Here is a 21,434-nt window from a genome sequence, read left to right as displayed (position 1 = left end):
TAACAGTTATGAAAATGGACTTACATATGATTAGATCTTCTTCCTCTATTTGTTTTCTTTCCTATGACTGGAGTGCCAAAATGTTCAGGGTTGGTGAGTGGGAGCTGGTCTAATGTCTGTGGGTAGGAACATAAACCCATCAAAAGTTATTACGTTGCAAGTTCTTTTTTTTCTTTTTAAACCAAATCAGTTTAAGAATATGCTTAGATTTTGAGATTTAAAACTTCTCCTGAGGGAGACAAAAATACAACTTTTCTAAAGATAGAAAACTCTCATTTCAAAGATATTAGAATAAAGATGAATGAGCCCATGGCTGGAAAAAAAAAAAGTGAAAAATTTAGTTGTTCTCTCCAGATAATTTCATTATCTATTGGAGGATTGACAAACTTCTAAGAATGATTAAAATATAAAACAAAACAAATAAAACTCAGTGGAAACAACAGATTTGGGAGATAGGAAACCTATGTGCCAGTACCTAACCCCTAGGTTGGGCCAACTGCAGCTCAAATTTTTCTTTGCATATAGGGAATCCCAATCCACAAGATAGAATTCTTAATAAGTAACAGAAACAAAATTACCAGGATAAGCATCAACTGCTTGAAAAAAGGGCTTCAGATACCCTATATTATGACTTCGCAAACATTTTCTGCAATAAACCTTTCTCCCCCGACCCCTGACCCTGCCACCCCCACCCCTTGCGGCTTGCGGGATCTTAGCTCCCCAACCAGGGATCAAACCCGGGCCCCAGCAGTGAAAGCACCTAACCACTAGACGGCCTGGGAATTTCCTGTAAGAAACCTTCTTTGAAGAAAATGTAAAAATCAGTTTTTCTACAGTTAATATTTTATTTTCCCTTCCTTTTTAATCTGCAACATCCAATACTGTGCTTGGTATGAAGATAATAATCAACAAATGAACACTTCTTTCTTGCTATCAACTGGTAATTCATGTCAACCCTTTTGTCCCTCACCCCATTCAAAAATAATGATTTCCAGGGAAGGAATTGGTTGTTGGTTAAAAGCAGAATGAAGAAAAAGGGATTCTGAAATCCCTTCATTTCTCCATATCAGAGACTTCTTGGATTTTTCGTGCCACTATTTCCTGAAAAGGTTTATATATCTAAAAAGTTAAGGTATCAATCTGAAGATGCTATCCCAACTAATTCTCTGAATATCAATGTTGGTAATATTCTTACTTTTTCTGCATCAATGATTTTCCACAGTTACTATTCCTTTTATCCCTCCATCAGAACCTTTGCTATTGCAGATACTTTTATGAACACAAGGGGAACTAAAGAGCCCAGGAAAACTGTCAGAGTGGAAGTGAGGGTGAGGAACTACTTAGGATAAAGACTTCTCAAAGTTATAAACAAGAATGTTATATAAAAGGGTGTCCATCAACTTAAAGATCAAATATCTAAATACAAACTAATGTTAATATTTAAAAGAAAAATTTTAACTTTTATTTTTAAAACAGATAATTTTGTTGAAACAACGATGAACTAAAACATGAAAGGGGGAAGCATATTAATCTATTTTGCATAATTTGTTAGAATATATGTAAATATATTTAAAGTACATATAGATATCCAACAACAAAGAATACAGTATAGGAAAAAGGCAGTAACGACAGACAAAAATCGTAACTTTTATAGGGCTGAAAACCTAACCTTTCAAATTTAGTTTGTAAGTCGGGCATTTAAAAAATATGTGGAGGCAAAAGCTGGCCCAAATACAATAATATGCCAGACAAAACCTCTTCAGAAATGACCTGTCCTTAACTCCTAATTATGCTTCCCAAGGGTGAAAATTTCAAAGTACTGTATTTGGTAAACAGGAAAAATAAATTAATTTGGCTTCACTTTCTGTCAAGCTAACAAAAGAATTAAATGCCCCTCCCCTAAAATTAAGGCTGCTCTCTTGAAAGCAGAGATTTCTATTAAGTACTGTGATTTCTATTTTCAGTATCTGCTAGTCATTTCACTTGATTTAGGAAAGAAAATATCCAGGATTTCTGAAGAGTTACCTAGGAATCACAAATAGGAATTCTCAAATAAACCACAATCTCTCCCTAGTATGTAAAAAAGAATTAGAACAATAGGAAGCAATATCTCTGTCCCTGGCCCCAATCCTGGAAAGCAGGAACACCTTTATTACACATGACAGAAAAGAGTAAGGGGAGGGTAGACTTTGTCTTGTCTCAAACCAACAAAGCAAAGCCAGAGACTCCTGGCTATATCAAAGGCTCAAAGAAAATTCCACATGCCTGGTGGAAACACGCCGATAGCCCTGTTACCTAAAATGGGCTGCAGGAAATACGGAGCTGGGAGTTCATCTAAATTTTCTTCAGAGTTTTCAACTGAATGTAGTAAATGCACAGAGAGAATACCAGCTGATAAAACTACTTTTGGATAATATTCAAATTATGAATGCTCTATAGAAATACCCAAACACTCCAACAGATGTCAGGAAATAGGCAACATCCTCACTAAGCTGGTTATTGCTAGGACCAGTGATTTTGGTGTGGGAATTCAAACTGACTGACCCGCTTATTATGATCTCTTATTGTGAAAATCTTGAATTTAAGTCTTTGTTTAGGTATGCAGCTTATTAATGGGATTAGTGACCCCAAATACTGCCAAGTGTGATGTGGCTTTTCACTCAAAGGCCAAAGTTATTAGTAATAATAACAATTCTCTGAGCAAACTTCCAAAAAATTGAAACTGTTTTTTGAAAATAGCAGAAATATCAAATAAGGGAAAGAATGTACATAGATGGTAGATTAAATATACTCCTGGCCATGTCTCCACAGCTCCTAGTACCCTTAAATTTTTATATTTTTGATTAATTAATGCTTTGTCTCCTTCAGAAGCAAAAATAAGTTACCCAAGAAAAAATTCCACATCTACTTAGCTTACCCATGTACCCCCAGTACCTAGCATAGCATGTGGCATATGGCGATGGGTAAGGAATAATACACCAGTATTCCAATACCCTCTAGCAAAACATGAAGTTCAACACATATAGCCACACACAGTAAAACCAATCCTTCCTGAAGTTAAAAAGGATACATTGAGCTACTTGCTCTTATTGCTTCAGCCTTTATACTACAACTGTCTTATGAACAATTCCAACTTACAATTCTCCTGGCAAATACAAAATTAGTATCTTCGATATTTCTCTGGATTAAATACATAAGACATATACCTTCACTTAGGTGAAAAAAAATCGTCTTCAAGTCCCCATATTCATTAACCTACTATAATTATCACATGTTCTAACTAAGGGAAATGAAATTATTTCTAAGAATTACATAAACTCAGAAAGAATTCTGTTACTTCATCAGTGTAAGAAGCCAAATTCACTGTACTTGTCCAAAGCTATATCTATTTCCTATATTTAAACTTTCACAATTAATTCATTAAATATTTACTGAAGGCTTTTGTGTAGAAAACACTACTGGGAAAAGGAAAGCCCATCAAGATGACAAAAACGTGGCTATTCCACCAAAACAGCTTACAATTTTATAGAAAAAATGATAAAAGTAACCAAAAAGACCATAAAATAAAAATAAGAGAAGTGGAAAAGTATCAAAGGATATAGAGATCAAATTTGGTTAGAGAGCTCATGAAAGACAGTCATGAAGGAGGAAGCATTTCTCATGGCCTTGAAAAGAGCAGGGCTCAGCAGAAACCAAGAAAAGAAAGTATGAGCCATAATCTGGAAACACCAAGTAGTCTTATAAGTCAGAAGTACAGGGAAATAGCAGAGTATGAGACTGAAAAGATAGGCCAGAATCATAATACAGAGAATCTGTCCCAAATTCTGAGTTGAAATGGGAATTCAATCATTTACGGGAAGGGAAAATAACAAAAAAACATAAAGTCTAATAATTTAAAAGAAATATCAAAATTCCCCACAAAAACACTGTTCTAAATAGTTACTAGAAAAAAGAAATCTTGGTTTGGCCACACTGTGCATTAATTAATATTCACAGGCTGGACTAGAGGACATAACACTATTTGCAACAAATATGTCCATTTTTAAAATTCTGAATTGCAAGTTACTGATTTACAAAACTTTGTGAACACTCCACTCTTAGTAACTTAATAACATCTTTCAATTTTAGAGCATGATTTTGGTGCTAGAAAGTGCTGGTTTGAGAACCAGTTCTGAGCATCACTTTCATCAACTCTGAGTTGGAGATAAGCATTGTATCTCCCTCATAATGTTGTAAATGCAAGGATGTACGTAAAGCACTAAGCAAAGTCCCTGGCAAATATGAACACTTCATTTATTCATCCAGCTAATGTTTATTCAGTTCCTACTCTGTGCCAGGCACTGTTCTAGGAACTGGGAACAAAGTGGTGAAGAAGACATACAAAATCTCTGCCACTGAGACACATTCTAGTGAGGAAGGCAGACCATAAATAATTAAGCACATATACATATTTTGGTGGTGGGAATGATCTGGGCTATAAAGAAAACTAACCAACCTTAAAGAGTTATGAGGAATGGAAGGGACTATTTTAGAAAGGGCAGTCAGGCAAGCCGTCTTCAAGGAGAGGCTATAGTAAATGTCAGTGGCTGGCAGCAGTAGCAGCTAGGGATGGCTTGCGGTATCTACACAGCCTTTAATGATGATGGGGTTCAAGTAGACTACAAATGAGACATCTCTTTTCTACAATTATTTACAATTAAAGGACTCTATAAAAAAGTTGCCTAAGGGTAATAAACAATCCTGTTGTTTCTTTCTTCATGGACAAATGTTAAAATACATTTTTTTTTTAGACAAAAAAACCCACAGAGAACCTGGTACTCAAACACAAGGCCTTAAACAGGTTTCACAGACTACACTCTCATGTTGCTATGTATTAACGAATTTTCCTGATTAACAAGTAAGCTGCTTGAGTTGAGAAAGCAAAACTTTACTGCCCCCGATACTAAATACTAGGACGTGTTCATTCGTTAAGTGATTACTTACTTCACTTTCGGCAAAATGCCTTTCTCCTTTCAGGCACAGTGAAGACCGTCTCAGTGTCTTCTCATCTCCATCATCAAAAACTGTGAGAAGAGGTAGAAATGGCAACTACTGAAGGGTTTTTCAAAGATTAACAAAATGACATAAATTATCATTTAACTTTCTCAGTGCAAACAGAGCTATTGTTTTAAAAGATTAGATCTGAAATTCAGTACACATTTTAAGTTTTGTAACAAACAACTTCAAGTGTAGAGTATGTTTTCCAATTTCTAGGGGAAAAAAAATAATATACCTGTAATGAAAACACCTTCCCTGGAACAGAAAATATCAAATGAAAATAAGAAGTTAGCATTTCAGAAAGAAACCTTTTAAATGCTGATTAATCCTTCTCAATATGGTAAAGAAAAAGCAAATTTTCCTATTGGTAAATACTGACAAATCTACCTAAGAAACAAAAAATAACAGTACAAGTTTATATATTCAGACTGTCCCTAAAACTTACCCTATTTTTATTATTTAAAGCAGTGTTTCTCAACCTCAGCACTACTAACATTTTGGACCAGACGGGGCCTGTCATGGGGACCTGTGCACTGTGAGATATTTAACAGCATCCCTGGCCTCCAGCCACGAGATGCCAGCAGCACCCCCTTCCCTGTTGTGACAACCAAAAACGTCTCCAGATATTGTCAAATGTTCCCTGGGTGGCCAATTTGCTCTCACTTGAAAACTACTTATTTAAAGTACTAAAATGTCCCAGCAAATTTGTTGTAAGTTTATATATACACAGAATAGATGTATACTTTATGATATAATTTTAGCATATACTACATTCCTCACAAATCACGGGAAGAGAGTACCTCTATTTTAAATAAAGTTACCAGGCCTTGATTTTATAAACAGAGGTTTTTGCCAAAAAAAACAAAATTAAGTTCTTATATATAATGTGAGCTTTTACATCACATGAGACTGGGTAAATAACGCTTCGTACTTTTTTAAAATGTAGTAACTAAAATAGTCAATGATAAAAGTGCCACATTTATAAGACTATCACGCCTAATTATCAAACAGACTTAACTACACAGAACTGCTCAGTCTTGTAACCTACACAAATGCAAATATATCCTTACGCTTCAAAATCAAATTTTCCCTCTCCACTAGGTTTTTTTTCTCATACCACAAAACTCATCAGTACTATTTGAAAGCTCCATCAAATTCTGACATCACCAAAGACATTTTACTAGATGTTTACTCTCATCTCTGAGATCATTAAACAGTAAGAATTTTTACCATTCAATAAATAATACTGGGATAATTACTCTGTTATCAATTTGGAAAAAAATAGTATTTGATCATATTTCAGAATGTTCAAAAAAACTGTGGATGAAATAAAAAGCTCTTTGTAAAACAAAAAATAGAACTTTAAATTGAAGAATACATTGGAAAACAAATTTACAACACTGATGGAAGGAAAGCCTTCTTAAACAAGACTCAAACTAAAATGACAAAGGAAAAGGTGACCACAGGAAAATTGACTATGATTTGAAAACTGATAGCAGAGATAAGAGTAAAGCAATAGAAGAACACTGGCAACTGAAGTGGCAAAGGTTAACATTCCCTTTATACATTTAAATATATAAACTCATACCCTGAAAATAAGAAAACAATAACTTTCCCAAGAAGAAAAGGAGCAGACTGGGAAGACACTATAAATTGGCAATTCAAACGAGAGAAAATACAAATGAAATAATGTTCCTTTCAATAAACATGAAAATATGTCCAATCTCATTACTAATCATGGGAGGAGCATATTAAAACAAAACTGAGATACTATTTTGTGTCCAGATGGGCACTAATTTTAAAATATTACTAACATCACATTTGACAAGGGTTAGGACGACAACCACACTTATATACTGTTTATGGAAGTGTAAATCAACAGTCTTTTAGAAAAGCAGTTTTCATAACCTACTACAGCTTTAAAAGGACATTTCCCTTCAATCTATGCCTAGTTCTCAATGTACACACTAGGGAAATATTAGAATAATGTCCATGTACAAAAGACATTCAATCCAGCATTTATTACAACAGCAAGAAAACTGGCAACATCATCAGTAAGAGAAAATAAACTATGGTACATCCAATGCTATGAAACATAATATTGCAGTTTAAAAAATTTATCTGTTGCACAACAACATGAATATACTGAACACTACTGAAATGCACACTTAAAAATGGTTAAGATGAAAAAAAATTTCTGTAAGATATACTCTGAAGTGAAAAAAGCTAGAAATCCAATTGTATAATATATACACTAATTTCAAACTATATGTTATGTACATATTTATGAAATAAATTTTTTAAAGATCTGGAAAGATAAAAAAACATTAACAGTAATAACATGTACGGCAACTAGGGGAGGAAGTAAATCAAGAAAAATCTGCTTTATTTGTACTATCATTGAAAATATATTTTAAAAAGAAGATGTATTCCCTTACCTACAGTGTACCAACTCGCATCTGTTAATTTATTGATTACAGCTTCTTGATATGCACCATCAAGATTCTTCACTTCCACAATAGCTCCGACCTAAAGTATTAAAAAAAAAAAAGTTAGGAAAACTTTAAGAAGATAACTGAACAAACTAAAAACTGGCTTTCTTTTTTTAAACTAATTTGAGTGCGTGATGGTGAAGAATAAAATCACTACTGATTTGATTTGTGTTAAGGTGCCAGCAATTTTACTCACCACTGTTTCCGCACCATCAGTGAAAATGTCAACATAGTGAAAAAGGCAAATAATATCTAAGTATTACTATGAAAATAGTTTTGCCCTTACAATCTTCCTGAAAGGGTCTTGGGAACCCTCACAGGTCTGGGGGTCCCTGTCTGTGAAACTGACTATCTTTGCCCCATATTACGACTCTTCTTTGAAGAAGGCTGGGGAAAAATTAACAAATAACTTTGAGGTTCTCCTTATGAGTTATAATGTACCAATAGTGACAATCATCTGAAATATTTTCATCTCATCAAGAAAATGCTGATAATTTATATAGCTTATAAATTTCTATGGTTTTTGTAAGTACATCAAACTAAAACGCTTCTGTACAGCAAAGGAAATCATCAAAAATTTGAAAAAGCAACCTAATGAATGGGAGAAAATGTATCCACAAATCACATATCTGATAAGGGGTTAAAAACCAAAAGATATAAAGAACTCATACAATGCAACAGCTAGAAAAGAATCAAACAATCCAATTGAGAAACGGGCAGAGGTTCTCACACCATATACAAAAATAAACTCAAAATGGATTAAAAACCAGAAACCGTAAAACTCCTAGAAGAAAACACAGGCAGAACACTCTTTGACATAAATCGTAGCAATGTTTTTTTGGATCTGTCTCCTAAGGCAAAGGAAACAAAAGCAAAAATGAACAAATGGGACTTAATTAACTAAACTTAAAAGCTTTTGCACAGCAAAGGAAACCATCAACAAAACGAAAAGAGAACCTACCGAATGGAAGAAATATCTGCAAATGATGCGACTGACAAGGTGTTAATATCCAAAATATATTAACAGCTCCAAAATTAATATCAAAAAAGCAAAAAGTCCAATTTAAAAAATGGGCAGAAGACCTGAATAGACATTTTTCCAAAGAAATCATACAGATGGCAAACAGGTACATGGAAAAATGCTCAATATCACTAATCATCAGAGAAATGCAAATCAAACCCACAATGAGATATCTCCTGACACCTAATGAGAATGGCTTATTATCAAAAAGACAAGAAGTAAAAGTGTTGGTCAGGATGCTGGAGAAAAGGAAACCCTCGTGCACTGCTGGCGGGAATGTAAATTGGTGCAGCCACTATGGAAAACAGTATGGAAGGTCTTCAAAAAATTAAAAATAGAACTACCGTATGATCCAGCAATTTCACTTCTGGGTATTTATCCAAAGGAAATGAAAACACCGATTTGAAAGGATATATGCACCCCCAAGTTCACTGCAGCATTATTTACAATAGCAAAGATATGAAAACAATCTAAGTATCCATCGATGGGTGAATGGATAAAGATATGTGTGTGTGTGTGTGCATGCAAGTGCGCGTGCGTATAATTCAGCCATAAAGAAGAATGAAATCTTGCCATTTGCAACAACATGGGTGGACCTTGAGGGCATTATGCTCAGTGAAATAAATCAGTAAGAAAAAGACAAATACCATACAATATCACATCTACATGGATCTAAAAAACAAAACAAACAAAAAACCAAGCTCATAGACACAGAGAACAGATTGGTGGTTGCCAGAGCTGGGAAGGAAGTGCAGGTGGACAAAAGGGATGAAGGGGGTCAAAAGCTACAAACTTCCAGTTATAAAATAAGTAAGTCATGGAGATGTAATGTACAGCATGGTGACTATAGTCAAGAACACTGTATTGCATGTCTGAAAGTACAGGGTAAGTCTTAAAATCCTCGTCACAAGAAAAAAAATTTGTTTACAACCATGTATGGTGATGGATGTTAACTAGACTTAATGTGGTGATCCTTCTGCAATGCATACAAATATTGAACTATTACGTTGTATACCTGAAACTAATAATAAAGTTATATGTCAATTACACCTCAATTAAAAATAAAATGTATATGGTCTTTGCAGTGATAACAAAAATAAACTTGTTCACAGAAGAGACTGTCAGCCCCACACAATGCCCAAAAGAGGGAAGGAAATGCTGAAGAATTAACAGAACTTTCTTTTTTTTTTTTTTTTTCTTGGCCGTGTCGTGCAGCATGCGGGATCCTAGTTCCCTGACCAGGGATCGAACCCAGGACCCCTGCAGTGGAAGCGCAGAGTCTGAACAACTGGACCACCAGGGACTACTGTCAATAAATACATAGTACATTTTTTTAAATTTAATACTCAAGTGGTCTAGTATTATTTTCATGTGAACTCACTGAAGATATATTGAGATCAAATGACCATCACTATGGGAAGTTTATTTCCTCTAGGAGAAACATAAATGCTAATACTTTCTATCAGCTGATGGAAAGCCACAAAGTACATTAGGGAACAATTCAAAATCTATATACAAAAAAAAACTCCATAGGCAAGAGAAATATTTTAACAATTTTGAGACCGAAATTTAATACATACATCAAAATCAAAATGGTCCTAAGCCCTAATCAAAAACAAAGAAAATTTTAATAAATAAGAAAAACCAAACAAGCAAAATAAACCAACTATGCCACAATCAGAAAGGCTGGAGCAATAGGAGAGAAAGATGGCTTGAGGATACAAAGTAATTGTCTCTCCTATCCCTTGCAACACTGAACATTTTTTGTAGTTGGTACCAGCTAGCCTGTGCCAGGTGAACCGGGTAGCCAGGCAGCGAAGAGCTACGCTGGTATGCTTATGAGGCAAAACACAAATAAGGCATGGAGATGTGTGTGTTCTGATCATCCAGGGGGCACAACGCTTCAGTGACAGGCTGTGAGGCCATCAGAACTTGGGCTGCCAGTACTGGCTGTAAGACTTTGGCCAGAGTACTTTACCTCCCACCTCCCTTCACAGTTTCCTCTTCTGTAAAGAGTTATTATGAAGATTACATAAGATAATATGTGCAGAGGACTTGGCACAATACTAGCACGTACTAATAAGTGCTAAATAAATGGCGGTTAACATCAAATTATACATGTGCATGTTTTTGTCCTTTTGTCCCTACAAGTGATATACACGTGCACGTAAAATTAAAGATGGCACCTATAGGGACTTCCCTGGTGGCGCAGTGGTCAAGAATCTGCCTGCCAATGCAGGGGACACAGGTTCGAGCCCTGGTCCGGGAAAATTCCACATGCCGCGGAGCAACTAAGCCCGGGTGCCACAACTACTGAGCCCGCACTCTAGAGCTCATAAGCCACAACTACTGAAGCCCGCATGCCTAGAGCCCGTGCTCCGCAACAAAAGAAGCCACCGCAAAGAGAAGCCCGCACACTGCAATGAGGAGTAGCCCCCGCTCGCCGCAATTAGAGAAAGCCTGCACGCAGCAACGAAGACCCAACGCAGCCGAAAATAAAATAAATAAATTTGAAAAAAATGGCACCTATAAAACAGAAAGGGTGGAAAATAATTTTCACAAGGCAAGATCAAAAAAAATTACAAGTTTTAGTCCTCCATAGTGCCTACTATATATGCAAGGTACTAATGCCCTGGGGATCCAATTAAAAGTTTTTAAATCAACCACCAGCAAAAACTGGCGGATACACACATCTATCTAGTTCTCTGAAAAGTACAGCTTCATTAGGAAAGGATTTTTCTTGCATCTACAAATGTCTCTTCAATTCTGTTAGCATTTCTTAAAATTCACCCAGCTAGGCCAATGTCCATTTCAGACATTCTATAGGACCAAACAGCACACAGTGGCTACCCGCACATTCCCTTTAGCTTGCTCACTAGTGGAAAGTAAAGCAGCACTAATTTCACTGGCCAATGAAGAAAAACTAATGCAAAGAAATGAAACTATCTGTATATATGAACATATTTATCACTTATAACTGCCTGATGACCCTTTAACAACGTCATATGCCAGTAGTTGCTTCAAAGAATTAAAAGCTCTGAGGATTTGTTTTGTTTTCTCAATTTTCACATCATCATGGAACTTACATCACTTGATCCCTAGTTCACCACCTATTACTTCTGGAAATTGTACCCTTTTAATAAATGAAACATGGTGAGATCAAAACAGATGAGTAAATAAAAAGCAATCAGTTTTTCCTTGATGTTCATTTCACTTCTAAACACAGGTTTTACTGTCATATAGGTTTTATTGAACACTAAGTCTACTTTTTTTCTATTAGTCTATTCAGAGAGAATTACATATTTATCAACCCAGTAACAGAGTAACCAATGAATTTTTTAAAAGACTGAGATAATTACTGTTTCCCACTGAAGCATTAGAAATAATAATGAATAAATGAATTACCTTTAGTGGGCCCTTTATGTGGTCATCCTGAACTTCCACTGTTGAAGAATCATGTCTAAATGTTACCTAAAGATTATAAATTTAATCAGCCACCAAAAAAGAAAAAAAAGCAACACAAGCTCATTAATGCATGAATTCATTTTTGTTATGACTAATCTAAACAAACGGCTGCCTAGTTTATACAATATTTCAGTCCCTACGTAGATTAACTGAAAAATTTATTATTTAACAGACAACTTCCCAGACTAATTTACTTGACGATTTACATATCATATTTTATTCAATACTATTAGTTGTGAGTTTAATTGTATAATTTCTTTTCCTAAAAATAAGGAAAAAAGAGGTGGCGATCTTAGGCTATTAGGTACTCTACCATTTTGTGAAGGCCTTGCTTAATAATAAGCAGTAGCAAAAAACACTTACTGACAGCCAAGTATCAGGCTCAAGCATCAAACATATAATCTTCACAACAACCATATTAGGTAGGTATGATTATTCCCATTTTGTTGATAAGAAAACTGAGGAACAGAAAGTGTAAGTAACTGGTCCAAGATCACAGAACTAGTACCATGGTGGAGCTGAGATGCAAACTCAGGCCAACTAGATCCAGAACTTTACTGTACTCTCCCTCTGTATCAGCACAGAAATCAGAGAATGGGAAACCAGATGTGAGGTAAGTTAAAATAAAGGGATCAAGTTTAAATATTTAATTAGTTGGTAAAAAACAATATAGCTTCCAGTACTCCGTATAGAAAAGGCTGTTTTCCTTATACAAAGCAAGAGTTCTTACAGGGATTGAACCATTAATGTAGTCTTATCTGATATGTGTGGTGATCAATTTAGGTAACAGGGTCACAAACCAGCTATGAAAGGAGATGTCCTGTACTCACAGCATCCCAGGTATTTCTGTCTCACACAACACACTACTACACTTTATTTAAATTATGTGTTTAGATATCTGTGTCATTCACTAGGCTGTAAGCCACTTAAGAATGGAGACCAAGTCTTAATATTAGAGTTTCAATACCTGATATAGTGCTTGGCATGTAGTAAATGCTCAATAAATGAAAACTGATGGGGAAGAAGTGTTGTTCTTCTTCCCCAGAAAAATGTATTAACTCTGAATCATAAACTAATTAAACTGATATAGAAATACACTACCTTATCTGTTGAGAAAATCATTAGCTTTAAATTATAAACAGATTTTTAGAGCAGCCCAAAAAACTAACAACAAATTTTAGATAGCCACTACTTACAAGACACACGGCACAAGGTACTGGCTGGCACTCTGTGCGATCAGCAGAAGCAGTATAGACTGTTTTCTTCCTTTCAATGACAGCAAGAAATGGCAGGACTGCTATGTGTCATTTTGCTGGTTCATTCATTACAGAGACACCCAGCTGAGATTATAAATCACAGCGAAAATCCAGTGAAGCATGGGTCCTGGAGTTAAGACTGCTCCTGCCCAAAGGAACACCATTTCTAACCAGCACAAAAGTGTTATCTGTAGGCCAAGTTCTGCTAAGGAGGGTCTCTACCAGCAGGGAGAGATTTTTGTCTAATTCATGTTAAGGTGTTACATGTGCTAGCAGTAGCTCTGTCTGAAAGAGTGAGAAAACTGATAAAAAGCTTTCTCTTCATCTCTAGGATAGTAATGGCAAAAAATGAGTGCTCAGGGAACACCACTATACGAAGTCGGGAACAGGAAAGGCCACTGTAAGAGCTCATGCGCACCAAGCATGCGAAAACTAAAGACAGGGTGGGGGGCTAAGAATAGCATCCTACAGGCTTATGGTTAATTTAAAGGCCTTATCACAATGGTTCTTAACTGGCAGTGTAAATTAGAATCACCCAGGAAGCTTTTTTCAACATGTCCATGCATAAGGAAGGAACCTAAGCATACAAGCATGGAAGAAGCTCCCAAAGAGACTCTGACACGCTCCCCTGAGGTACAAAATCTCTACGGCCGGTTTAACCAGTGATGTTGAAACCAGTATTTTATGGGGTATCTGCTAATGTGGATTATAAACCCCTTGAAAATAGAGATCGGGTTATTCTCATATCCCCATCCTCCTTCCCTCCTGCAGTTTGCCACTCAATAAATAATTAACAATTATTAGGAAGATTTTTCAAGAAAAGTAGAGGATAAGGAACCAACAACTAGATCTACCATCATCAATTATAAATCACATCTCAATTTCATGGTTAAAATGGGGAGCGAGTCTTAAAACTGATGTACTATGGTAATTCCCATTCTGCCACTAATTTGCCAAAATGGCCTTGGAGAAATCACTAACCCTTTACTGAGCCTCATTTTTCTTACAATAAAATTAAGGAATTAAACTACATGACTTCTAAGGTCCTTTCCAGTTCTGAAAGGCTAACAATACAAACAATACCAAGTCTGTAGCGAAATGGCGTTCAAAATACCAACTGTGATCATCTAACTTCATTCCAATTGGAATAAAATCACAAGTAATGCTTTGTTTTCAGGTATTTTTACAATCATTACTCCTAGAAACTAAAAACTCATCTTGCAGAAGAAAAACATTCTTAAATATACTTACCAGTAAAAGTTTAAGCATCAAATACTAAACATATAATTTAGAAAATCTACATATACTGTACCTTGACTTTGACAAGTCTTTTTGCTGTCTTGATCTTGGCTTCACAAAAGGCTCCTCTGTATTTAGCACTCACATCAGTGCCCACTGTCAAGTAGGGAGGTTCATCAAGGGCCTAAAAATGCAAACAAATATAATTAGATTTAAACTTCCTAGTTCTTTCCCAAAATCAGACCTCAGAATGGCAGATCTAATCCTGTTCCAGCTATAAAAGTTGTAATAGATGAATGTACTGTTAACAAAAACAATCTATAAAATACTCTAACTTAAAAATAAGTAAGGGCTTCCCTGGTGGCGCAGTGGTTGAGAATCTGCCTGCCAATGCAGGGGACACGGGTTCGAGCCCTGGTCTGGGAAGATCCCACATGCCGCGGAGCAACTGGGCCCGTGAGCCACAATTACTGAGCCTGCGTGTCTGGAGCCTGTGCTCCGCAACAAGAGAGGCCGCGATAGTGAGAGGCCCGCGCACTGCAATGAAGAGTGGCCCCCGCTTGCCACAACTAGAGAAAGTCCTCGCACACAAACGAAGACCCAACACAGCCATAAATAAATAAAATTAAAAAAAAAAAAACAAAAGAACCGTGTGCTCTGACATATCTCAAAATGGTTCCTTTAAAAAAAAAAAAAGTAAAATACATATCATAAAGCCTATTTAAATGTACTAAAACGTACATCTATAAAAGATAAAGCCATCTTTTTTCTCTATATAAAATACATATGGTCCAAGTATATCATTCCATCCACCCCTCCAACCACCCATTCATTCAAAACTTTTTATTAAATGACCACTGAAAGAAAAGGCAGATCCTTAAAACACAGTCTAAGAAAATTTCTTTTAATATTTAGGCTATATCTTGGCAGCCACCCAAATTCAGAATAGCTTTGTTATATCCTTATCTAGACAATGCTAAGGTAGAACAGCATAAAAGGGGTGGGGGAAACCCATATGCATTCAAACTACTGATGAAAACGACATGAAGAAATCCAGTCTGAAAAATGTGAAGTAAAAAATCAGCCAAAATGTCTCAACTGCTTTGGCATGAGTTCACTGTTCACTTCCTGTCTACAATAAATATTATTTTAAGTTTCCTCACTTGTGATTTAATTTTTAATAGTCCTAATCTAGCTGCTCTTTTTATAATCAGGTACTTTTCTGCACAGGATCTATTTCTAAAGAGTTCTACTTATATTAATCAATTCTGTAGCCAAAGAAAGATTATGTAAGTAACTTTTCCCAAAGTGTTTTACAAGAAATACTAATATTCCAAGATGCTCCACCAGAAAGAAAAAGAGTTGGGAGTTTGGGAAAATCAGTTCATTGAATGAATTCCTACTCTGCCTCACCATTTCCCAATCTATTTGTCCAAAGAACTGTTTTAATTTTTTTAAGTTTTTAAATAGATTTTATTTATTTATTTATGGCTGCATTGGGTCTTCGTTGCTGCATGCAGGCTTTCCCTAGTTGCAGCTAGCGGGGGCTACTCTTCGCTGTGGTGCTCGGGCCTCTCATTCTGATGGCTTCTCCTGTTGCGGAGCACGGCTCTAGGCGCATGGGCTTCAGTAGTTGTGGCATGTGGGCTTCAGCAGTTGTGGCTCGCAGGCTCTAGAGCACAGGCTCAGCAGTTGTGGCGCACGGGCTTAGTTGCTCCGTGGCATGTGGTATCCTCCCGGACCAGGAATCAAACCCGTGTCCCCTGCATCAGCAGGCAGACTCCTAACCCCTGCGCCACCAGGGAAGCCCCCAAAGAACCTTTCTTAAATTAACATCTATTAACATCCTCCAGAAATTCCACAGACCGTAAGGTGGAAAATGCTGTTATACAGCAATAAATAATGAATGTATCAATTTCATTTGGATCTTAAAATAAATTCATCCCTAATAGTTGTGGCTAATACACCTAGAAGAGATTTATCTCAAAAAAAGAATTCTAATGCTATAACAAAAGTGACCATAAATATATCAAACAATTTTAATAACTTTTTGAAAGGTGGGGAGGTATCACAAACCAAAACAAGGGTGCAACAACTAGAAGTATCAGGTCACCCTCCTTAATGGCCATTTGCCTCGCATTCTATGTATTTCATGAACAGTATTTTTTTTAAAAAACCCTCAAAACATATCAAGTATATGATTTCTTAAATCTACTTAGGAAAATGCCTATATTTCAATTTATTTATGCCATAACAGAAGTGTACCCTCATAGAAAGATAATCATTTCTGCATTATTACTTTTAAAATCTGTTGATATCATTAATTAACTACGATTTGATAACTTTGTACTGCTCTTGCACCTAAAGTTAATAAATGCATTTCTACTTTACAGATTAGCCCTCTTAAAATATCATCTTCCCAGGTCAAAATTTTGAATAAATTCCAGACAAGCTAGTGGCTTTATTTTAGCAAGCATATGAAAGGGACTCACAGCACTTCACCCAGAAATTTTAGGAAAATTTCCAAAAGATACCAATCCACTTTGTGGTTCAATTGGTATTGTGTGTTACTGCTAGACAAGCCCAAATGGAGGGGCACTCTTCATGACCATAAGGTTCATTACTCTCCACAACTTGCAACCTCTCCCATTAACACTTCCTGCCTTATTAGCCAGTAAAATTCTGAAATGTAGAACCAGAAATTCTGAAATGTAGAAGAGAAAAAGAGATCATCTAAAAGTGCATGTTTGTGCCTACTCAGGAACAAATAAATATTTAAGAAGTGATAAGCTTTTTAGGTACTTTTATTATAGAGAATTTTGAACCAAAAAGGGGCGGGGGGAATAGGATAGTAATATATTTAGACTACTAGTATACAGAAACCCATTTATGTTTTCTTTTCATTAATATTCAATATCAAACACTGGCAACATTCCAACCCTAGCAAACTATAAACATGCTTAACGAACAGACTTATTCATCTTGAATTTGAGAAAGGGAACTTTCCCCCCAAAACTAAGCCCCATCCTACATCCTTACTAACATGAAAATCCATGTTGACAGAAAAGAGTAATAATTAGCTCAAATATCATGAGGGCAAATTATTATTTTTGAAGGGTAATATTTTCCTTCCTTCAAGCTAGAACACATGAAAAGGAATCAGCAAGGTATATAAAGAAAATGTCTGTTACAAAAATACTTGCAAAAGGAAGCCAAAGTCTAACAAAAACCTGCTAAATACATTGTTAGAGCAGGGTTAATTTCTCAAAAAGAGCATAGGAAAAGCAAAGCTCTATGTTCTGATCTTAATTTCTGCCTGTATTTTTTTTTTTGGTATCATCTTAGGTAAGTTACTTTTCTGTCCCTAATTTCTCATCATTAGATGAATAAAATAATCTGAATTCTGTATACATTTGTTTAACATGCCTATGTCAAAGGACTAAGGTTATTACAAAGATGGTCAGAATAGGATACTCTGAGACACATAATTGTCTAGAAGTGAAACTATGCTAACCAAAGTATGAATTTCTACAGAAAAAAACAAATGAAACTCACAACCTACATGGTCATATCTGTGTATATAATTTTAGCAGACCATAAATTATCACTCTATCATTAGTGTAATGTGAGACTAATATAGCACAGTTTTTGAAAGCAAAAGACAAGGTCCTAATCCCAGCTCTATTCCTTATGCTAACTACATGAGTCTTCATAGGCTACTGAACCTCCCTAAACTTCAGTTTCCACAACAGGAAAATGGGGCCAGTATTAGAAAGTACAGAAGTATTTAACTATTCACAATTACTATTATGAAACACTGAGTGTGGGCAAATAAGTCATTAAACCAATGTAAATTCAGAATTGGCACCTCCTCCTTTTTTCCTTTTTAAAATGGGAAAGGCAAAACCTCATTTTAAATGATTGCTCACCGTTAAGTCAGTGTAAAAAGAAAGTTAAACCACTTTTCTCACTTTTTCAACTAATGTCAATACTCCTCAGAATACAATATTTTTTAGCATTAAATCTAATGAGAACATAATACAGGATAATTAGTACTATGTATATGTCTTTAAAGTATTATACTTTTTCTACTTCTAGAAATGCAGAAATAAAAATATATACGTTATACTATATGTGTAGAAAAAACATACATATTAAAGATTAAAAACAACTGTTGAAGAGGGATTAACCTATGAGAAAGGGAGTGGAAAGGAGGGGTATGTATAAAAAAACATTTTATCCAAAGTATGTCTTCCTGTTTTTTTTCTAAAAAAAAAAAAGGTTCCTTTTTGTTTTTTACAATTGGCATGTAGCCTTTGCTTTTTAAAATGTATACTAAGGAACATTTCAAACTTATAAAAAAGAAGACAGAACTGTACAGTAACTCCCCTATATACTCATAATGTGACTCCCACAATTATCAACTCAATTATAATACTCAAAGTATGGGATTATGGGTTATTTTGAACGTTCGTATTAATACTTGTCTATATTCTCCAGTGCACTTGGAATGACTCTATTAATGAGAGTCAGTATAATACAGTAATTAAGAGCACAGGCTCTTGAATTAGATGCTTAGGTTCAAATCTACCACTTAGTAGCCAGATGACCTTGCCTCTAGATATAATGAATAGTGACTATCTCACAGGGATGAAGACTGAAATGCTTGCTACATGTAAAGTGCTTATTAGAACAGACCCCAGCATACAATACCAAATAAAGGCTGTTATTATTACTCAATAATCTGGGGTACAATTGTGAGTTTAAAAAAAATTTGAGTCCTACACCAAAGAGATCCCACATAAACAGAACAGATGCCAGTATAATTGTGTATATGGGGGGAGGGGTGTTTAAAATATTATCCCCCTACTCAATTCAGAAATAAAGTAATGAAGTTGAATTCTAGTAGCAAGAGAGGTAAAGTGTTTGTGGGGACGCTCCATAAAGTCTATCACAGTCTTTTAGTGTGGCAGAAAGACAAAATCAAGACTATACACACCTATTCTGAGGCTACTGTACTGTGATCCAGTGCAGAGATATACAAAGAATCATGCCAGCAGGTTTACCAAGATTGCTTTGACCAACACCAACCCTGTTAGGTGTATGTACATGTATATCACCAGGGGAAAAAAAACAAAACAAAACTCTTACCTTCTCTTTGTTCTGCTTTTCTGATTTTGGTCAAAAATACAGACCATCTCAGAGGCTAAAATAAAATGTTTTTATATAGCACCTCCATGCCAAAAAAGAAATTAAACTACTATATTACCATCCCTTTGTTTAGCAAACATAACAGTTTTCCAGTTGTCAAGGCAACAATTACCTCATACTTATCCCAGCATTGCTTAAACAATTATTTTTCTAGTCAATCTACCAAATGTCCTAACTGGCACCTAAAAACCATTGAATTCCATGGAAATACTAAAAGCGTAAGCAATTTTTAAATTAGATATTGGTGGATAATAATCCTTCAAGAAGCCAAAATGCCATGGAAATATGTAAGTACCCAAATGAATCAACAGTAATCTCTAATGTGCCTTGGGCTACAGTACACCAAATATACAAGTTTCAGCAAGATAACAGTTGAATGAATGCTTCAAATGGCTAATGTTGACACTGCCTAAGAAATATTCAGTTATTCAAGATCTATTTTTTAAAAAGCAAAACATGCTAGATGACATTTTATTGAGGTAGGTTTTTAAAAACAGTAAGCATTCAAATTGGTTACTAAGGCAGTGCCAATGCAGCCAAGAGAATCAGAACGCAAGATATTAAATTTGATGCTAAAATCCTCACTAAATAAATGCATTTAAACTCACAGTGTGACAACAAAGCTATGAAAACAATCTTTTTGTTTATGACAATCCCAAGGAGGCATTAAAACAATCATGCAGATAATTCCAACAGATGAATGAATGAAAAACGCATCTATATACCAAAGGGGACATCATTTTAAAACTACGCTTAAAACTAAAACACATAATTTTTTAGGACATACCAAAAAACGAGTACATTGAGGAAAATAAGAAAACTGTGCAATCTAACTTTAAAATCTTCTCTGGAACCATTCCCTCTCCTCCTTTTCATGTCGTTTTAAGGACATGGGGTAGTGAGGGTTGAGTACTGGGGACAGGAGCTAAGGGACAGATGCTGAGTATACAAGGTGGTGAGGAGGAGGCTGGGGGAGCCACGTGGAAGCACAGGCAGGCTCTGTGGCTGAGAACGTTCTGGGAGCTAAGCAGGGACGGAGGAAATGAGCAGCAGGGTTGGAAGATTTGTTACAGTGGCCAAGTAAGTAAACTGAATGATCAAGTAAGTAAATATACTGAGGATAGTTGGGGCCATTTTTCTCACTGACAAAGAAATTTAAAAGGAAGGGGCAATTTATGATAAAAGCCCTGCAGAAAGTAGGCATAGAGGGAACTTTCCTTAACATAATAGAGGCCATATATGACAAACCCACAGCCAACATTGTCCTCAATGGTGAAAAACTGAAACCATTTCCACTAAGATCAGGAACAAGACAAGGTTGCCCACTCTCACCACTATTATTCAACATAGTTTTGGAAGTGTTAGCCACAGCAATCAGAGAAGACAAAGAAATAAAAGGAATCCAAATCGGAAAAGAAGAAGTAAAGCTGTCACTATTTGCAGATGACATGATACTATACATAGAGAATCCTAAAGATGCTACCAGAAAACTCCTAGAGCTAATCAATGAATTTGGTAAAGTAGCAGGATACAAAATTAATGCACAGAAATCTCTTGCATTTCTATACACTAATGACGAAAAATCTGAAAGTGAAATTAAGAAAACACTCCCATTTACCATTGCAACAAAAAGAATAAAATATCTAGGAATAAACCTACCTAAGGAGACAAAAGACCTGTATGCAGAAAATTATAAGACACTGATGAAAGAAA

General features: G+C 35.6%; 1 protein-coding gene across 6 annotated transcripts in view; it reads right to left on the bottom strand.

The window, feature by feature from the left end:
* Nucleotides 1–21,434, bottom strand: part of ARID4B (AT-rich interaction domain 4B) — a 130,776-nt gene that overhangs the window by 63,621 nt on the left and 45,721 nt on the right. For all 6 annotated transcript variants that reach the window (XM_036828646.1, XM_036828650.1, XM_036828651.1 and 3 more), the window contains exons 3-7: nt 14,584–14,694; nt 11,956–12,021; nt 7,476–7,566; nt 4,984–5,063; nt 25–116 (exon numbers count right to left, since the gene is read on the bottom strand). In XM_036828646.1, the coding sequence (XP_036684541.1) occupies nt 25–116; nt 4,984–5,063; nt 7,476–7,566; nt 11,956–12,021; nt 14,584–14,694 (440 nt within the window). The remainder of the gene's footprint in view (nt 1–24; nt 117–4,983; nt 5,064–7,475; nt 7,567–11,955; nt 12,022–14,583; nt 14,695–21,434) is intronic.

The sequence above is a fragment of the Balaenoptera musculus genome, chromosome 16 (assembly GCF_009873245.2).
Source record: "Balaenoptera musculus isolate JJ_BM4_2016_0621 chromosome 16, mBalMus1.pri.v3, whole genome shotgun sequence".
Taxonomy (NCBI): Eukaryota; Metazoa; Chordata; class Mammalia; order Artiodactyla; family Balaenopteridae; genus Balaenoptera; species Balaenoptera musculus.
Note: the sequence above shows the minus strand (reverse complement) of the source record. Positions and strands in the feature narration are given on the sequence as shown.